A 20,510-nucleotide genomic window follows, 5' to 3' on the forward strand; every position below is an offset into this window, starting at 1 on the left:
TATCACTTTCCAGACCCAAACTTTGCCTCTTGCATCATACTACCACCTTAGATCTAACCTACTCCCAATAGAATTGAACTACAACCTCAAATCATCTCACCACTTTCCCTGTATGACTGCCCTGACATGCTACAGCAAAGCATTACCAGCAACCAGTACTACAGTCCAAGACCCAAAGCTGCTCTGCTTTCACCAGCACAGCGCTTCTCTCAACCAGATCCACATTTTCACCATCAACACAGCACTACCAAAACCAAACTGCTATGATCAGCAACGTGTGACTACCCACATCACCACACCTGCAGTGAAAGCAATATTCTACCACTTCTTTACTGTCCCGCCAACAATGGACTACCAACCTGAACTCTTCCACCCAATAATTACAGTAACCCATATAGAAACGTTAAACTTGTTTTTTCTGAACGTTTTGAGAGAATGTTGTAGTTTGATGGTTTATTTTATTTTTCTAAAGTCTATAAAAGCGAGATTGAGTTGGTGATAATGTGGCGTTTGTTATATAATTTTAAGCGACTCGTGTGTGATGCGCAATGGTAGCCTTTTAATTTCAAGTTGCTGCTGAAATGAAATCTTAAAATGAGCGAGCTGGTAGGTGTCCATGACACATCTGATGCTCTGGCAATGCCAAAGCGTTTGGTCTAGTTCCATGAATGTTAATATTGCTCATTTGTCGTTTCATGATTTCTTAAAGTCCCTTACTACAAGTATTAATGCTGCATGATCCAGCATAGGTTATGGAAGAAAATGTTTAGATGGTCTGTTGAGAGGTAATTCATTTACACACAGGTTTCACTCCAGATTTTATTGCAAAAAATAGTCACATACTTCAAATATAACAAGAATATAAATATGTACATATATAGTAATCGTTGCTAATGGGACACCTGGGCATTTACAAGTTCATAGTATATGCCTTGCTTTGCTAGCAGCTCGTTGTGGGTGCCTTGCTCAACCACTTTTCCATTCTGAAATACTGCAATGATATCCGCGTTCTGGACAGTCGACAGTCGGTGAGCAATGACAATGCAGGTCCGGCCGAGTCTGGCGTTGTCAAGGGCTTTCTGTACAACCTGCAAATTGCAAAGATATAACCTTGTCAATTTTGTGACTTGTCGAGAAACTTTATTTGGCATCCATTTCAACTATAGATCATATCCTCATTTGGATAATAATTCCCAGAAATTATGCATTGAAAATGTAGTAGCTAAAATTGGAAGCCTATACAACTCTAACGAGTGAAGAGAATCACATTTACAATCTCAAGTGACATCAGAGATAGGGCATTATTAATTAATAAAGCAAGGAGTTAGACTTTTGCTCTGTTTTTTAAACTTTGTCATTTAAATTGGACTTTCAAAGCAGTATAGTGATACAGAATGCCGATCTCTGTTTGGAAGGTTCCATAAAAGCACCATTGTTACATCCATGCCAGCTTCACCTTCTACATTATAAAACCCAGGACAACAAATATTCTAAACTAACTGTAGATTCATAATTGACTGTGACGTTCTCATGGAAAATGTTTTTACCAACATCTTTCTATTTCAATTTTAAACGTCAAATATTATGTATTAAATTATAATACTAGAGCTATCAGGATATATGTTTGCATGGAAGCGCCTGTTATTTTGGATAGTTCCTGATACACTTTTATTTAGGAGTCTTGTATATGCAGATACAACCGAGCCTGGTATATAAAGTCGAAAGGCTCTGCTCCTCATCAGTCATATATTGAATGATCTTTCAACCCCAGCTGGTTCAATTGAAGTGGTTTATAACATATTATGTAAATGCATTTAGGAAGGGTTAGGCAGGGCCAGACTAGGGAAACAAAAAGCAGCCCTGGAAAGAAATTCCCCAAATAAACCATCTGTAGTGACCCAGAGTCACAGTCAGCATTCTAGTGTTCAGAATGTAATTACACTAAACACCCACCCACCACTGATGTCACTGGTCAGGTGACACAGCTATAATAAAAGTGTCCGAGCGCACATGCTCTGGGCCAGTTGCGCCCAGTAAGCAGTGTGTCCTGTGTCTGCAGTTATTATTAGCATGAGGGCCTAAGGCCCAACCTTACAATGGCGACGAGGGCGGACGCTAGCCACGCAGCTAAAAGAAAAATTAATGGAAAAGGGGAAGAGAGCTGCCTGCATTCGACGGCACACCCCCTGGAAACAGAGCCGGCCACCGAGAGGCCTGCGGGGCATGTGACGAGCCCAGGGCCTGGAGGAGAATGAGAAGGTGACCAGGAGCCCACCCCGCACCTCTCAGGCCTGCTGTGACCCGCCCTGCCATGGCGGAGCCCCGAGGGGAAAGTGCGGACCGACCGGAGCCCACCCGCAGGACAGAGACCCCGCCGTGAGAAGAGCGGCCAATCGAAGCCCACCCGTGTCGGCCTCGACTCAGCCACACCAATGGCGAAGCCTTTGCGGAGCCCACCTGTGCGGCAAGAGTGGCCCGTTGGCCGAAGGTGAGCTCATGCACATGCCGACATCGGAAGCGGAGCCCACCCGCAACGATCCGAGCGGCGATAATGGCGGCCGCTAGCTAGCGCCGCCACGAACACTATAAAGCAGAGCCCAACCGCTATGAACACTGACTGTGCCCCACAGAGTGAGCGGCGCCGGCTATGACTGCCCCCCTAGTGAAGCAAGACCAGCGGAGCCCACCAACCGTCTGCCTGCAGTGTCCCCTGTTTCCCGCCGTGCAGCGCATGTGGTGTGAGGCTGCAGCGGCGGGGTGAATGAACTTAAAATGAAAAGCGCCCGCAGCGTGTGGAAAGCTGCCGGGTGGGAACGTAGTGCAAGTGGAGCCCACCCGCTCTGGCAAGAATGGAGGTTATGGCGGCTGCCAGCAAGTGCCCCAGAGAATGCTCAGGCCAGTGAGAGCCCACCTCGCTGCCCCCGGTCTAAGTTGCACTGATTACCCCGCCGCGCAGCGTGTGAGCTGTGAAGCTGCCGTGGTGGGGTGAAGGAGACGAAGAAGCGCCCGCATCGTGCAGAGTGCTGCTTGGCACGAATACGCCAAGCGGAGCCCTCCCGTGCAGGTGCCCAACTAGGAAGGGGATAAAGTGAGGACAGGGCGGCAGGAAAGTAGCGCCACCGAGGACAGCGCCAACACCCCTTTCCCCACAGCGCATGCAGGCCGCGGGAGCCAAAAGTCAAGTGCCACCAAGCTGAGGAAGAATCCACTACAGAGGGAACTCGAAGAGACTGTTCCCCCCCCCCCCCCCCCCCACTTTCACAATTAAGGCCCAGAGGCAAAGTAAAAAACTTAGCAGGCATCGACGAAGCCTGCAACTAGGAGGCAGCACCTCCCACAGGTCGTCCGCTACCCCATCACACCGGTGAGGCCAGAGTGGCTGCAGCGCCACCTGTGCCCACGCAACACACAGCCCAGCACCCGCAGCCCCGTCTGGGGGAACTGAAGAAAATCCCAGAACGACAAAACCACAGAGCTGCATCCAAGAAATGCATGATTGTAATGATCAAAGCAACACTGCCATATAGTGGGCATTCACAAGTATTGCAGCAGATCAAGAAAACAAGCCTACAACAAGGAAAATAAACACACAGGCAAGAGTGCATGGCCCACACAAGGGATGCCCAGAGACTGATAGAGAACCACCTGCTGGCAGGTGGCTACTCCCAAGGAGAAGGGAACCAAAGAAGGGCAACACTACCACAGCACGTGATAGAAAGGACACCTACCACCAGGGGAAAAGAAAGAAAGGCAACGGTGAGCGCGTGAAGAGTGCGCAAGGACACTGCCACACCGGAACGCCGCCAAGTTCATCAAACAGCCTGAGAAGATGAAAAGCGATGGTGCAGGAGTGCGCCAGAAGAACAAAGAACACCCCAGGAACAGGAGTGCAAGAACTCCTCAGAAGAAATGCAAAAGCACGCAGCAAGTGCGCCCATAGATGTTCACAAGGATCGCAACCAGCAACGCAGAGAAGTAGTAAGACCAGAAGAAGGTCAACAGAGTGGTGACGCAACCCTCCAAAATCAATACTCCAGAAGCACTCACGCCACACCAGACAAAGGTACAGCGATGCCTGATGGCCACAGGCCATCGCTGCAGCAGTATGGCGAAAGTAGGAGCAACCCCACACGAACCAACTGTTGTTCTAAAACCCGGCACTAGGAAGTGCGAAGGCACATGACACAAATGTGCAGCAGTGCAAACAGCACTAGCCCAAAGCAGCAGTCACAGGAACAACCGAAGAGCGCACCCAGATGCGCACCAAAGTAATCTAACTGCTATGGAAAGAAAAATGGTTGCGCAGACAACCCGCAGCATGGCAAACTCAACATAAGAGCAACCGGACCACTCAGCCTGGTCACAAAGCACGAAGCCGACCAGCCAGATGGTCGCACCAAGAAGTCCACCAGCCAGATGGTCGCACCAAGAAGCCTACCTGCCAGAGATCGGCAGAAGGGACCAACACAAGGTCCAAGAAGTTCAGCCAAGGCGCGGTCCGTGAACATGGACCAACAAACTTCAACTTCACAAGTAATGGAAGCGACTGAAAGAGAAGTCTAGGTCGCGACGCTAACCCTGGGAGTTGAGTGACAAGAAGATAGTGTCCTAGGACTAGGACAAGACCAGGAAGACCCGTGTGGAGTGCGCGCCCTGCATGGGGAAGCCTGGCCAGAGTAGATGAAGAAGATTGGGCCAGGGTACGTCGCGAGAGGGAGGAGAAGGCACACCGACACCGAGACAAGAAGGAAGGAGAAATCAGAGTGGCCACCGCCACTGAGAAAAGAAGGAAGGAGAAATCCGAGTGGCCACCGCCACTGAGAAAAGAAGGAAGGAGAAATTAGAGTGGCACCTGCCACTGCAAGAAGCCGCCACTGCGGGAAAGAAGGAAGGTGACAGGCCCTAGAACACCTGAGTGCATTGGAGGACAAGGCCTGGCAAGAGCACCGGCAGTGCAGATCAAAGACAGCTACTTACGAGCCATCCATCCACATGGCGATCGCAGAATAAAGCAAGCTAGACTGTTGGCGACATCTACCTCTAGAGTGGAGCGGAAGATTGGATGGCGAGAGTGCTCAGGCATCCGGAAGCTGAGGAACTGACCACCTCACACCAGCCCGTGGCAACCCAAGAATCAGAGGCCTCAAGGGACTCTGGTGGCAGCAAGTCCCGCATGGGAGACAGATCTACAGATGCGTGTCTACAGGACCCACAGGGATGAAAGCCTCGCGAGCAAGGTAAAGAGTCGACAACTCAACCTTCAGGTGGAACAAGTACACAACGGTGAGGCTCGTGGAGCGCCCTGCTCACGGTCTGAAGGCTATGGTGGAGCAACACAACCGGAAACACCAGTCCAGTAGAAGCCTGGCAAAGAGGTCCTCCCGGACATCTTGTGAGAGAAGAACACCGGCGAGAGGGGCATCCTAATGAGCAGGATGTTTACACCTACTCTCTTCACCTGAGACACATTGAAGCCTGCCCGGAAACATCACAAAACCAGAATGGAGACAAGAAGCCAGAAGACAACCAACACCCATATCATCCATCTCTCTCTCCAACTACCCATCGTCACCAAGTGAGCGAAGTAAAGGCAGGGCTGAGAACAACGTCCAGACAGCACAGACAAAGAATGAACCCGCCGAACAGCTTCAAACTGTGCCACAGAGAACTGTTGGTCCTGGATGCAGGAACTACACTGCCTGGGGCCTGCAAGCAGCCAAAGAGACTCGTTTGAAATCATGAGTCCAATGTTATATTTTTGGTGTTTTTCTTTTCCCCACAGGGTTTTGAACATTTCCTGTTTGGTTTGATTTTCACCAATTTTGGGAGGGATGCAGTGACCCAGAGTCACAGTCAGCATTCTAGTGTTCAGAATGTAATTACACTAAACACCCACCCACCACTGACGTCACTGGTCAGGTGACACAGCTATAATAAAAGTGGCAGAGCGCACGTGCTCTGGGCCAGTTGCACCCAGTAAGCAGTGTGTCCTGTGTCTGCAGTTATTATTAGCATGAGGGCCTAAGGCCCGACCTTACACCATCCACTCTCTCTCTGTGTTTGTCTCCTCTCCCTATGGGCGTTTTTTCCTCTTCCTTCCCTTGCTTTCTCTCTCGAAGCCCCCCTCCTCCCCATGTCTCTGCAATTAACCTAAGAGCTCAGTAAAGTGGCAGAAGGTCCATGTCTTCTAAGACGAGCCTCCAAGTGCTTCAGCCCACAGTCAGTGCAATAAGTGATTTATTGTTCATTAGGGAGACTGGAAAGTATAAAATGTTATAACTACTACTTCCTCCATTTTCCTCCAGGGCCACTTGCTGCTTTTTAGCACCTTAGGGTCAGATGAACTAAAGCAGTTTTGCAGTTGCAAACAGGCCAATTCGCAAAATCAAAACCCCTGGCATCCGCAAAATGGTCTCTTGGGCTGTAGCACACACAAACTAACTGACCCATTAACATGTTACTGAACTGCTTTTGCTGCGTTCGTGCTGTGTGAGAACACCGGGACTTTCCTTGCCGGTGGAGGGGCAACTCTTCCCAGCTGACCTCACCCACCACAAAGGCACCTCAACTTCAGCTCTGCAGGGGGAGAGCTGTCGCTGGGGAGAAAACACAACTCCCACAACCCGCTGCTGTCTCCTCTACCCACCGGTGCCTCATAGGCAACGTGGTACTCCCACTGTGCGGGCCACGCCCGGGCCCGTCCACATATGTCAGAGCCCGAAATCCTGTGAAGGTGTTAAAATGTAGGTCTATATTATCATGTCCTGATTTTGTATGTGATGGGGAAAAGAATAGCAGCAGACAGGGGGGCTGGGTTGGGGCTTAAGAAAGTAAAGAAAAGGAAACAATGCAGGCATCAATAGTGAGCTAGATAGAATCGACACCTTACTGGGCAATTGTGAAGTTATTCTAACATCTGCACCAACTGATAAAGGCTCCTCAGCGATTAGAACTCCTCCCTCCAAGGGTGTGAGTAGCCAGAGGGGGAAAAAAAGATATCCCGGAAGTTTAACATAAACATTTTTGACTGACCTGGCTCCTGATACACCATCACAAGCTTCAATTGAGGATCCATTAATATGTAGCAATTGATTTGCTGTTTTATCTGAAGCTCTAAGTGATCAAGATGTTCCCAATAAATGTGGAGATATACTTAGGTCAACTAATGTGCCTCCATCTCCTAGTTGCTGAACTAAGAAATTAAGAAGGGGTTCTAAAATCACTGGTTTGCTCCCTGATTGAGTCATTAAAACATGCAAAAGTAGTTAACATAGAAACTGGAGGTCTGGAAATCTGCACACTACCTCTGCTTATTTCTCATATCTGTCCCTTCTTCTAATCAGGTGGTGGCTCCTTCCTCTGATATGTTCTAACTCTTTTCCTATCTCTTTGTCTATTTCTGACCAACCCTTTGTTCTATCTAGGCTAGGTGTGGGCGGAAAATCCGTTCCGCTCGCGGATTTTGCGGATTTTCGGGAAATTCGCAATCCGCGAGATTCGCGAATCTCCCGCAAAATCCGCAAATCCGCGAGCAGCGGATTTTGCTCGCACTGTTCGCGTGAGTTTGCGTGAGTTCGCGCCCCGCGAATAAGTGCAAAATTGCAGAAATACGATTTTAGCAAAACTGAAAGTAACTACTTACCAGGTTCAAAAGTTCAGGCTCATCATTAGTAGCCATTTCCTGTAGTGCTTCCTGAGGGGCCCCTCCAGAGTTCAGTTGCCAGTTGAAACTATTATGTGACCCTGCTCTGAACCTCAGAATAGTTACACATATGCCACAAAGGTCCTGAATTACAGCTAAGGGAGACAAGCAGGAGCCAGGCTGGAAGTTAAAATCCATTAATCAGCCCCTAATTCATTATTGTCAGTTGGGGCAGGGCAGGTGTTGTAACTAATTTTGCAACAATGAAAGCACTTAGCAAGTGCAAAAGATCACTAATCAGGGCGCACTAAGGAAGCAGGTGCCAGCTAAAAAAATATTCTGTGACACATTAATCAGCCCCAAATTAATTCAGGTCACTTGAGGCAGGGAAGGTGTGCTTTGCTTTGCCGAAAATAATGTACACTGGACAACCAGAGGGTGTGGTGATGAAACAGAGGGTGGCATGGGTGGGCCAGAGGGTGGCATGAGTAGTCAGAGAGTGGCAGTGGTGACAGAGAGTGGCAGTGATGAAGAAGAGTGTCCTAAACAGGCTGGACACGTAGAAACAACAAGTTCGCAAAACTTGCGACCCGACAGGTAAGTTCGCAAATTGCGAAATTGTAAAAACCCTCGCGAACTGGCAGAAACACGGGCGAACACGAAAAAAAAAAAAATCCGCAAATTCGCGGGAATTCGCGGATTTTGCAGATTGCGAATCCGCAAATCCGCAAAATTCGCGAACGCGAGATCCGCAAAATTCGCCCATGCTTAATCTAGGCCCATGAAGCCCTATTCTGTTAAAACTAGTGTAACTTCGCAGATACAGGTCAATGTACCCAAACTACTGCAAAAGTCCCACTATGAAGGGGAAGAATCTCTAAACGATAAGGCAATACATTGGATTCGTCATGTAAGGGGCTCCCGATCTATTATTCATGACAACATTATTAGTGTAAAATAGATGACTGTTTCTCATTGTCCATATGATCATCTTGAATTGACTTGAAGGTCTAAATTCTTGGTTTGATTTGATTTAATATTTCTAAAGCGCGCGATTGCCCATGGGCGTCTTGGCGCTGTGTCCAATGTGAAAGAAAATCTGGTCACATGTGCTTCATCTAGGCATTAAAAAGCCAAGTTTTTAAGGCTTTCCTGAAGTGCATCCACGAGGGGCTACATTTTATCGTGATGAGTAAAAGATTCCGATCCTTGGCAGTCCGATGCAAAAAGCTTCTCCCTCCCCACATTACCTGCTTGATTCTGTGAGTTTGCAGGGTTTTTAAGTGGACTGACCTCAAATTTCTAGCCGGTACGTACCATTTCATGTGGGCTCTTAGAAACTGTGGTCCCGTCCCATGTAAGGCTTTATAGGCCAGACACAACGATTTAAACCTGATCCTTCTCCCAAAGGGAAGCCAATGGAGAGTACTCAATCTATGACCAACTGGTTCAGATCTAGGAACTTAGCTAAGTGTTGGACTTGTAATCCTGAGTATAAGGCATTGCCATAATCTAATCTGGCCAAAGCCAGTGCCGTCACCAATGTTTTGCATGATTCTTGAGGAATGTATGGACATTTTGAATATATACCACATGGTAGACGTGAGGTTATTTATCTAATCATTAAAAGTTAGTCTATTATCAAAAATGACTCACAGATTTTTGACCTTGTTCACAGGTTTTGGGCAATCACCCAGACTATCCGGCCAGCATCTGGGCGACCAGAAATCTGCCCCGGCTCCTAAAAGCATAACCTCAGTTTTGTCCCCATTTAGCTTCAGGCAGTTTGACTGCATCCATCTACCGACCTGTGTCATGCAGTCATTGAAACGCACAGCAGTTTCCTCAACTCTGCCTGTAACTGACACCACTATTTGGGTGTCATTGGCATATAACACTGGCATGAATCCATAATGCCTTATAATTTCTGCCGAAGGGGCAACATAAATATTAAAAAGTGTGGGGCTCTTGGAGGATCCCTGAGGTACTCCACGGGGTGATTTAAAAAGGTCAGATGTACACTCGCCTATTTTTGCTGAGAAGGATCTCTCTTTTAAAAAGGAGTCCATTAGCAAGAGTGCAGAATCATGGAGTCCTAGATCTACTAGTTGATCATGTAGTATATCATGATTCACAGTGTTGAAGGCCACTGAGAGATCCAATAGAATCAGGGCGGCCTTCCCTCTGGCATCTAATATCATCCTGAGTACCTCTGCTGCCAGTACTAATGCAGTTTCTGCTCCATGCTCCTTCCTGAACCCATATTGTGAATGGTCCGGAAAGTTACTTGCAGCAGTAAATTCTGCTAGTTGGTTATTGAGTAATTTTTCAAATACCTTAGCTGGAAAAGGGATTCTCGATATTGGCCGATAGCTACTGGGTTGTTTTGGGTCCAAGGTGCCTTTTTTAAGAGTGGTAGCACTGACGCCATTGTCCATGTATCTGAAAAGTGACTTGACCGAATTATTTCTGTGAATACGATTTTTAATTGTTCACTTATTAATTCTGGGAATATGTGCATCACCTTGGGTGGGCAAGGGTCCACTGGTCCCCTCGATTTAATCTTCTTTACCACCAGGTTGATTTGTTCTGATGGAGGTCTGAAACAATCTTGTTTTAACTGGAACATCCAAATCTAGTTTATTTTGTTTAACTGAGTCTTTAATATTATTAGTGCTCATAGAGGGTTCATATCTTGAGGTGACTTTCTTGTTAGTACTCTTAAAGGATTCATATACTGAGGTAACTTTGTAAACAAAGAACTGCCCAAGTGTATTTCATAACATTATGCTGCTTTCCATCTGTGTTGCAGTGGGAAGATTTGCCAGTTTTTTTACCGTAAGGAAGAGATCCCTGCTGGAGTTCTTAGTCTCATTAATTTTATTAATATAATATTAGCTTTTTTCCCTAATAGGCAATTTTTTGTAGTCCGCCAGTGCTCATGCATACTCTCTTTTCTGATCTTGGTCGTAATTGGTTCTCCATTTCATTTCTGCCCTTCTGCATGTTTATTTTTGTGCCCTTAGTGAATCTGTGAACCATGCTTTTGATGCATTTTTCCTCCCGGAGATGCAACTTTTTATAGGGGCTGCAATGTTGACTGCTGACTTGATCAAGGCACAGAGCCTGTCCATTGGTACATTACTATTCTGTATTAGTTCTGGTTTACTCTTTGCTAGTATTTCCTGTGACAGTGGGACATCAATGTTATCTCAGTCCTGGTAGGTGACCAGCCTATGTTCTTTTCTGTGATGTGGCTGTCCCTGCTCTGTAGTTATAGTAAACAGGATGGCTTTATGATCCGACCACAGGACTGGTAATATTGTGTCAATTTTAAGATTGGGATTAGATGTAAAAATCCCATCCATAGTGTGACCTGCTACATGTGTTTCCAGTTTAACTAGTTGATCCAGAGAACAATAAGTCAGAACATTGACCAATGAGGCTGTATTGTTGTCTGCAAGTCTTTCTAGGTGATAATTAAAATCACCAAGAAATTTAAAGTCAGGACCATCCAAACTAGATTCTAAGATTGGACTAAGGGTATCCAGCAGTGGCATTTGCGTCCTAGGTGGTCTGTAAAGCAGTAGCCCTTTTAGAGTTTTATTGTTGTTTAGTGCAATCTGAAAGGAAAGTAGGTCGCAGTTGTGGGAGCTATCTGCTCCTGACCCCTTTATGTGCTGTTCTTCTTTAAAGATAATCGCCAACCCCTACCTCTCTTCCATGTTCTGTCTGCCCTAATAATTGAATATCCCCCTTGAAGCGCCAGTGAGATATCTACTCCTGAAGCTCCACCTGCCCAGGTCTCCATTATGAATGCTACCTCAGTTCTGCCATTTCTGTATTGTGCTTCACTAGTGATCTTGTATTGAGTAGCATCGCGTTTAGGACCTTTACATCCTTCTTAACAGGTGGAGTGTACTCCGATTTTGGAAATCAAACTTTTGAATATGAGAGTGACAACTGACAGTGCTCAAACTGCTTAATCTCCTGCTGCGGGTCTAGACGTAGACATTTTGTATTAACCATGTGTTTGTAAAGTTCCTCATGTGAGTAATATATACTGGGTAATTCATTGGAAAATTTTGCAGGGGTTGTGCCCTTGGCCCTGGACTGGCGCGGACAGGCGCAGACTGGCTTGCCTTTGGCCTGCCGGTGGCGCGCACGCTGCGCGTCCGTTCTGCCATTAGTTTAAATAGGGTGAGCAGGGCTAAGAACTAGCCCGCTAACCACCTGGAAGTAGCAATGTCCCCCGGAAGTATGTCAGAGCGTGATAGCCCAAGTTTACCCTCGGTTCAAACGCCACTTGCAGTGACGGACCGGGGTGCGGGCGAGATTCCCAGGTAAGTGCAGATAGTATGTAAATGTAAATGTAAATGTATAGGCATTTATATAGCGCACTACTTACCCGTAGGGTCCCAAGGCGCTTCGACCGCTGCGAAACCCTTCCTGGTTTCCCTGAGAGATGGTCCCTTAATGGGTATCTCCAGGGTGAGACCAGGCATCCCCGGCGGTCTGGTGGAGCCGTTAGTGAAGATGAGGCAAGCTAATGCCCAGAGTTGCCGAGTGTGATCGCTGATCAGAGTGGGCACCGAGGCGAGAGAATTATCGAGTCCGCTGACCCTGGTCCAGAAACCTGCCGCGCCGGGAATCGAACCCTGGTCCCGGGCCGTCCTCTGCTCTCGGGTCTGCCGCCTCTAACCAGTGAGCCACACTACTATACACTACACACTAGATAGCAATTAAAAGTATTACCCTCTCAGTTTTAAAAAGCATTAATACACATTCAACAAAATAGTTGACAATCTAGTAGCTCTGGACATTAGGACTTCAATTCAAGACACTTTTAGCAAATGGTTCCTGGCAGGGGCCATGCTATCCCTCTGTCTGACCTAGTGACAGAGGTAGCCTTTTTAATTCTTTACGAGCCAACTCTTCACTCAGGATGGTGGATTAACAGCCACCCGTTAGTATTATTGGTGGGAATCATGCTCACCACTTGGCTACCCCAGAATCTGACTCAGATCTAGCTAGACAGAGAGCTCACTCTGAAGCACTCAGAAATGCAGTTACTGGCCCATGTTTAAATACATCTTCTCTAGTATCTGAAATGTTATTTCCTACATCACACTCTTTGCCTTCAAGACCTGGTGACCATCATACGATCACCCCAGATACTGATGGCCAGAAGGTAGGTGGTTAACCTATTAGCACAGGTCTTCCTAACAAAGTCAAACAGGTGCCAGTTAACCAACACAACCTTAGAAAACCTTCCAGGGCCAATAATGGGCTACTTATTTTGGAACATCGCTGGCTTGAAATCCAAAATCATTCCTCCTGATAGGAACATTCTTATTGAGCAATATGACATCTGTTCCAAGAAACCTGGAGTGCTGAACCTGTTCTCAGACTTGGTTATTTGAATTATTGTATTCTTGCCCTCTGGGGGGGGATTCTTACCATCTGGGTTAGAATGGCTTTGGATTGTGAAATCCAATTGCTCAACACTGACACACCAGCCATTTTGGCTATCTGCCTTGTGGCTGAAAGTGGGGGGCCATTGGATATTGATATATTTAATATTTATGTTCCAGAGGTTCTAGGGGTGGACTAAGAACTCATACAATCACGGCCCTGGAGGACCTCCTGTCAGCCCGCACTCCTTATCCAGGTTTGATTCTAGGGGGTATTTTAACACCACCTTTGAGCCCTTAGATAATGAGGACTCTAGTGATGCAAGTAATGAAGTTGAGGTATGAGGTGGTGTACTAAAGCTCGATATACCCCCAGTATTGAGGTGAACAGAGGCCGCTTTACAATTGAAAGTGCCAACATTACATGTCGGCTTTAGAGCCACTAAAGGCAGAACAGTCCCTGATGGTCTTGGTGCTTGCATATATAACTAACTACGTACTCCATTCTAGTCATATTGATTACATCCTTTCTAGACCTCTTTCTTTGGTCATTTCGCATTGATATGTCTGTCATAAATAGGATTAAGAGAGATCATAATCCATTGAGTCTCTCCATGAATTCATTTTGCCCCAAATTAAGAACGGACTGTTCATCATCAGCTTCAACTAGGAATGTGATATCAACAACTGGTATGCGATGGCTCAAATGGACCAAGGTCGTTGAATTGCCGCCAGTCTTAGCTCAAATAGGTATGGATCTAAACTACACTGTGACCGAATTAAGTCTTTTGGACCCTTTGTTGTCAGGTGTGACCACGATTGTGCTGCTTAATGTGTTTTTCAAGCAGATACTGTCTTATTTTTGGTTTATTGTACAAATTATGGGAGGAAACCACCTAGAGAGTTTTCAGTAAGCTTTGATCCTTTTGAGTAAGAAACAATTTATCTACAGATTATGCACCAGATGAGGGATAATTATGCAAAATAAAGCAGAAGCAGCAAACACAGGATTGCATAATTCCAGTGGCCCTCCCCATGACCTACTATTATATTTAAACTCTGACTTTTTGATAGTCAAACTGGACCCTCTCCATACATGTCCACTGGGTGCAACATGATGAATCTATTGTGACCCCCCAGCCCGACCCCCTTGGCTGCCAAAACATACTTTTGGAGACAGTTCCATTTAAAGATGCTGGAGTGTTTCTAACAATGATTTATTTGTTTTTTGGGTAGGCACGGGGAGAACCGGTGATTTGCCCAGAACCACAGGATGTGGAGTCAACCCAGAGGCTCGAACCTTAGTTTCCAGCACCAAAGTCGGCAGTTTTAGCTGTCAGACAACATCCTCTCCCAAGCTTTCTTCTTTTTCAGTCCTGATATTATCTGCGGTCTGTGCAAGTTTTTGCAAAAGTAAATATGAAAAAAGGGACAAAAATCCTGTCATGCTGGTACAAAGTCGCTATTGTTGTACATTTTTTTTAAAGCTTGCCCAAGTTACACCCGATTTGGAGCAATACACAGATGCACGCATTAGAAACTATTATCATCAAGGAAATGTAAGTAAACAAATAATGTTTCTGTTGATTTGAACGTGCAAATCAATCTTGCGCATACCGAGCATTCGCCAGCTTTGCAAGGTGCAGAACAGAGCATAAGGGCTGACTCCGAGAGGGCACCATGGCAACATTAACAAGCTAACGCTACCGCTGTACTCAGTGATGGTAATGTAACACTATTGCGCCGCTCTACACCTACCCTAGCTGATCCCTATTTAAGTGTTCAACTGAGGCATTTGTATTTTTGCGTCCACGGTCCGGCCACTTCCATCATGCGTAGGGATACAGACAACCTAAATCTAAAGTGCGCATGTGTGCTGGTGCTCACCGTAAGCGGGAGTGTTCACGTGTGGGGTATATCACGGGAGCGTGCAACAGACCGTGATCGACGAAAGAGCAGGCTAATTGAAACAGGAACCACACTGAGCTGCAGCAGGCTCCATGCTGACGTTGCCGGCGCCCATACTGTTAGCTGACCCACGCCATGAGTGTGCACATCGGCTGTCTCAAAGAGACGTCGTGAGCCTGCACATGGCATGTCCGGGCACCGTCAGATGTGCACACGTATAGTGAGAGCAGGCGTTGTGATAACGCCACGAGCCGAGCCGTATGCGTGCACAGCTGATGTCTCCAAGAGCGCGTTCACCCAAGCTGATGTCTTCAGTCTTTAATAGCGCGTGCACCCATCCTGTCCTGCTTCGCTAAGCTAGGCGGTGACAATAGACCTCGCTTAGGCAAGCAGCGCATGCGCTACATCGCTAGGCGAGACCTAGAAAGGGGATTGATCCGTCCCTTTGAATTACAGGCTGATAGTTTGATCAACTATATACAGAATACTTTTGATTGATTTTATGCAAAATTGAGACATAGATTGAGGAAAAGGCCATTATTTCCCCTTTTCAGTCAGGTTTCCTAAAGACGGTGTCTACAATTGATCAAAACTTCTGTTTTCTTTTACTTTATTGGAAAGTTGTGACAGATGGCGGAGAAACACTATATGTTGCCTTCATTGGCCTTAAGTCCGCCTTCAATCTGGTCCTGCGTGACCGGCTATGGCAAGTTTTGCACAGCCTGGGTCTTTCCGACAAACTTTTGCCACTCTCCGTGAACCTATGGGGAACTTTGCTCAGGTCCACTGGGGTTCTCAAAGACAGGTGACAGACCGATTCTCTATCACAAAGGGTGTTTGTCAGGGGTGTGTGCTGGCACATCCCTTGTTTTCGCTACATCTCACTTTATCTCAATGATGCGGTCTCTTACCTGTCCTCTATACATACTGATGCCTATCCTTCTCTTCGCAGATGACCTTATTAATTTCCAAAACTCTGAGCGGTCTGCAACATGCTTTAGATCGCTTTTTGGAATTTAGCTTCCTTTGAGGTTTGGAAATCAATTGTGTGAAGACAAAGATAATATTTCTTAATAAGCACAGATATTTCAAAGGAAAACTTGAACTGAGGGGCGTGCCACTCGATAGTGTAAAGATCTTTAGATATTTGGTAGTAAATATCTCCCTGAGCCTTTCATGAAAACCTCAGCTAGATTTACTAACTCTCAAGCACAAACAAATAATGGGAGCTATAGTCAGGGAGTACAATAGCTCCTGAACGAAACCCATTGCTCCTACTTTGCCAATTTAAGATGCTAAAGCTATTGATGCCTTTGTTTTATGGTTCAGAATTATGGGGTTTCTCTGGCCTTTCCTTGCTAAGAAGATGAGCAGAAAATCGCTTTTTGTGGAATTTGTTTAAATTACCGCACAGTACCCCCTCTAAACCTTTGATGATGAACATGGGTCAACGACCATTGGCAGGCAGAGACAAATTGCAGACTTAGGGCCAGATGTAGGTAGCCCAATACCGGTCGGTAACGGCTGAAATTACAGAATGTCGACCGTTACCGGTATTAAGCATTTGAGATGTAGAGGCCAAATTTAAGGATTCAGTAATTTACTGAATCGGTAATTTAAGGAATCAGTAAATTACCGATTCCTTAAAATACATATTCGGTAAAGTACTGAATCCTTAATGTAGGGAGCACTCAAGCACTAAAAGTTGGTGGTAAATATTGAAAATCTTGAAAAAGCAAATTTGTGCTTTTCCAAAAGTACCATGTGGCAGACATACATGCCCTTAGGGCATGCATGTGTGCCACATGTGCACCCATGTACTTCTCAGGGGTGCAACAGGGTGTCAATGTGACACCCTGCCACTCTTGTAAGTCTTCCCCCTATTACCGATTCGGTATTTACAGACTCGGAAATTCCCATTCATTCCTATGGGCCTCCAGGCCCATAGCAATGAATGGGAATTACCGAATCGGTAAATACCGAATCGATATTTACCGAATTTTACAGATTCGGTAAAATTTACCGAATCAATACCTACATACCATTTACCGATTCTGAAATACCGAATCGGTAAAATTCGGTATTTTAGAATTGGTAAATGGCAATTACCTACATATTGGGCTTAGTTATTCTGGAGGATGCTGTGGTTTCAGCCTGAGCTGGCATATTATGGTGGCGCATTAAGGGATAGGATGACTGCAGAAAATCTTTGTAAAATACCATGGCTGAGACATGTTCAAAAGTTGCTTGTAGCCATTGGTCTTGGGGACTTTTGGCTCAGTTCATTCTTAAGTTCACCTTTAACACCAAGGCTGTTGAAAGCCCATTATTGGCAGTGGGTAGACGAAAATGCAGTTAGAGCGAGCATTTGTCACTTATTAATTGGAGACTTATGAATTTAAAACCATGTTTTATCTGGAACCATACTGGGATCACATTATTATACCTCTAGATGGGAAAATATATTTCCAGTTTAGGATTGAAATACTGCCTTTAAAAAGTTGTACTCCAAAATGGGACCTTGTAGAGGATGAAGTTTGCCCAGGATGCATTGCTGCCTGTTGAAGTCATAAACTCTTGCTTGATTAATCTGTTAATACAAGTTAATGGCATTATTAGTTAGAACACTGTGACATTACAAACCTTTTCACTTTCTGTGTCAAGAGCAGAAGTAGCTTCATCAAGGAGTAGCACTTTGGGCTTTCGAACAAGCGCTCTTGCAATGGCGATTCTTTGCTTCTGACCCCCTGAGAGCTGTGCTCCTTTATCTCCAACCCGTGTGTTGTATTTCTGCATTTAAAAACAAAACAGAATTTCAAGAAGAGAAAGAGACAGACCAGCTGATCCACAAATGTAGGAAAACTGATGTTATTCTGAAGTAATAAGTATCCAAACAAAACAAACTCAATTTCAGCTGAAAAAGTTCCCTTCTGTTCTGAAATCATTAGAGGGCAGTGATTAGCTGTCCCAAACTCTCCTAAAAGTGCTACTCCTTTTTAAAATCAAGTCTCAACAGGATTGTCCTGTTTCCAGCTCTGTTCACTAACCACTCCACTCTAAAATCAGGCTGAGGCAGAATTTCCCTTTCAGCAGCTCTGCATGCGTACAGTTCTTCTCTGACCTCATAACAGGGACTACCCGAGCGATATCCAAGATAGCCACCTTCTCACCACTTTGCAAGCATCCATAGCATTTCTTGAAAGGATTATTATTGCTGCTCAATGAGTACAATAGAATACAATGAAAATATAATATGGACATACATCTGGAAGATCTTCAATGAAACTGTGAATATTTGCTGATTTAGCTGCTTCTTCCACCTCCTCTTGGGTAACAAACCGGCTGTTGTCGCCATACTGAATATTTTCAGCAATACTGCAGTCAAAAAGAATAGGCTCCTGGGACACAATTCCCATCTGATTCCTGAACCACTGCAGATTCAAGGATTTGGTGTCCATTCCATCTGCAAACTAGAAAAAAAGGGAACTGTCAAGAAAATAAAAGGGTGCATATACAACATACCTTGGAATTATGTGGTCACCGTAAAATACTTACGTGAACGTTATCAATATTGTTAAAAAAAAGTAGGATTTGATAAGACAAGGGTAGCACAGAAAAGAAGCCCACAATCCTTTTTTTACATTTCTGTGTATGGTGAAAACTCTCTTTTTTTAAAAAAAAATGTGGCTTCAGTCAATCAATCAGCATTTGTAGAGCACACTACTGTCACCCCGGGGAATATTCGGGGGCTGGGGTGAGAGGTCTCTGTTGAAAAGCCAGGTCTTAAGGAAGCGGTGGGTAGAGGTAAGAAACAAGCAGAAAAAGGTAAAACAGAGGGCGGAAACACAAGTGCGCTGAAAAGGCAATACAGAGGGCAACAAAAATGAACAGAAAAGCAAAACAGAGCAAAAGAGGGAAAACAGGGGGCAGAAAAGGCAAAACAGAGCAAGAAACAATCAGAGGAGTCACAAACAAAGAGCAGCAGGTAGACAGGCAGCAGAGGATAGCTGACTGCGGGGAAGCTGGTTAGAAGAACTCTCCAAGCGGGAGCGGCACGAGGACCTGCTTGCAGGTTACCTAGTGCCCTTTGCGGTTTGTTGAAGGGCAGTGGGTTTCTGCGCAGTCACTAAAGATAGCAGTCTGTTGGTCCTTACCTTTTGAAAACACCATGCTAATAATAAATAATTTTACCCCAAAGCTTATCAAGTTTCAGTAATATTCAGCTTCAGTAAAGATTTTATTAATGGACTTTTTTCAATAAACCGTATGTAAACAATATAGCATTGTTCCTTACCACCTGGCCTTCAGCAGGATCATAAAACCTCTCCAGTAGCTGAATTGTGGTACTCTTCCCGCATCCACTGCTTCCAACCAGTGCAAGCGTTTGTCCTTTAGCAACCTTTAAATTGATGCCTTGCAGAACTTGGACGTCTGGTCTTGTTGGGTATGTAAACTTTGTCTCCTTAAATTCTATATTTCCTTCAAAGTTATTCTAAAAATAAAAAACACACATATTCCTTGACTAACTGTTGTATTTTTACAGTGAGTGCTAAAGCTGGATTTAAACATGTTTTGTGATATGATTTGGATATTTAAGTTATGAATAGTTGGTCACTAGAAACTCACACCTTAAATTTCTCTTGGCTCCATTTTAGTATGCTTAGTGGTTCAAGCTAATGCATAATGCTAAGACATGAGTGCTAGAGAAAAAAAGTAGCTACTCACTTTTGCCAATCTTTACCATTTTCTTATGGGGTGGGGTGCTTTATTAGCCTGTTTGCCATAAGCAGTACTAATTTGTGTTTAGAATTTCAACATAAAACATTTTTTGATACTTCTGCATTCAATAATTTGCTAGGTTTGTAATAAATGTCAAAGACATTGTCAGAGGTGATTTACTGTAACGCAGGATCGTTGCCAATGGCATTGTTGAATTTTTTCCTTCTATTGCTCTTTGACTCCTAGCAGGAAATCATTGCATATGTCAATAAAGCAATTAACAATGTGTTTTTTTTTTACTTAGGTATTTGCGAAGGAGTAAACTAATTGTTTTGAAAACAGCACATATATGTTTCAATTCAGTGAAGGTAGAACAATACTTAGAACCACTGCATGGTTGTAAGTGTGACCAAAAATAAATTGATAAGTATTTATGGGCCTGATGGGATTTACTCCATCGCGAAGACATATTAAAGTACTCGGTTGTCCTTTGGGAATACCAGTCTATTTTTTTGTTTAAATATCTTTATTGGTATTTTCTGAATTAACCATAACTAGCATCATAATGTTATACAGCATTTTCAGATGTCCATTGCAAAATTATGAAGCCCATATGACTTACAACAGTGCATATTACAAAAAAAATGAGCTAATGTTAACACCACAGTTCTGCTGATAGACACTTACATTATGTTGTGTACATATGAAGGAATCTCAGTGCGCTATTGCTCACATACATTGCCATATCATGGCCATTGTGTCCGATGTAAGGCCATACATAGCATAATCAGGACCCAACTTGTCTGGGTCAGTACCGCAATGTCTGA

At 45.0% G+C, this 20,510-nt stretch overlaps 1 protein-coding gene across 2 annotated transcripts in view; it reads right to left on the bottom strand.

Annotated features, from left to right (window-relative positions):
- Positions 1-805: 805 nt before the first annotated feature.
- LOC147688800 (ATP-dependent translocase ABCB1-like) overlaps positions 806-20,510 on the bottom strand; it is a 205,898-nt gene continuing 186,193 nt past the window's right edge. For both annotated transcript variants that reach the window (XM_086941716.1, XM_086941715.1), the window contains exons 26-29: positions 19,259-19,456; positions 18,228-18,434; positions 17,608-17,754; positions 806-1,088 (exon numbers count right to left, since the gene is read on the bottom strand). In XM_086941716.1, coding sequence (XP_086797842.1) covers positions 891-1,088; positions 17,608-17,754; positions 18,228-18,434; positions 19,259-19,456 — 750 coding nt within the window. In that variant the 3' untranslated portion in view covers positions 806-890. The remainder of the gene's footprint in view (positions 1,089-17,607; positions 17,755-18,227; positions 18,435-19,258; positions 19,457-20,510) is intronic.

The sequence above is a fragment of the Lissotriton vulgaris genome, chromosome 10 (genome assembly GCF_964263255.1).
Source record: "Lissotriton vulgaris chromosome 10, aLisVul1.2, whole genome shotgun sequence".
In the NCBI taxonomy this organism is placed as follows: Eukaryota; Metazoa; Chordata; class Amphibia; order Caudata; family Salamandridae; genus Lissotriton; species Lissotriton vulgaris.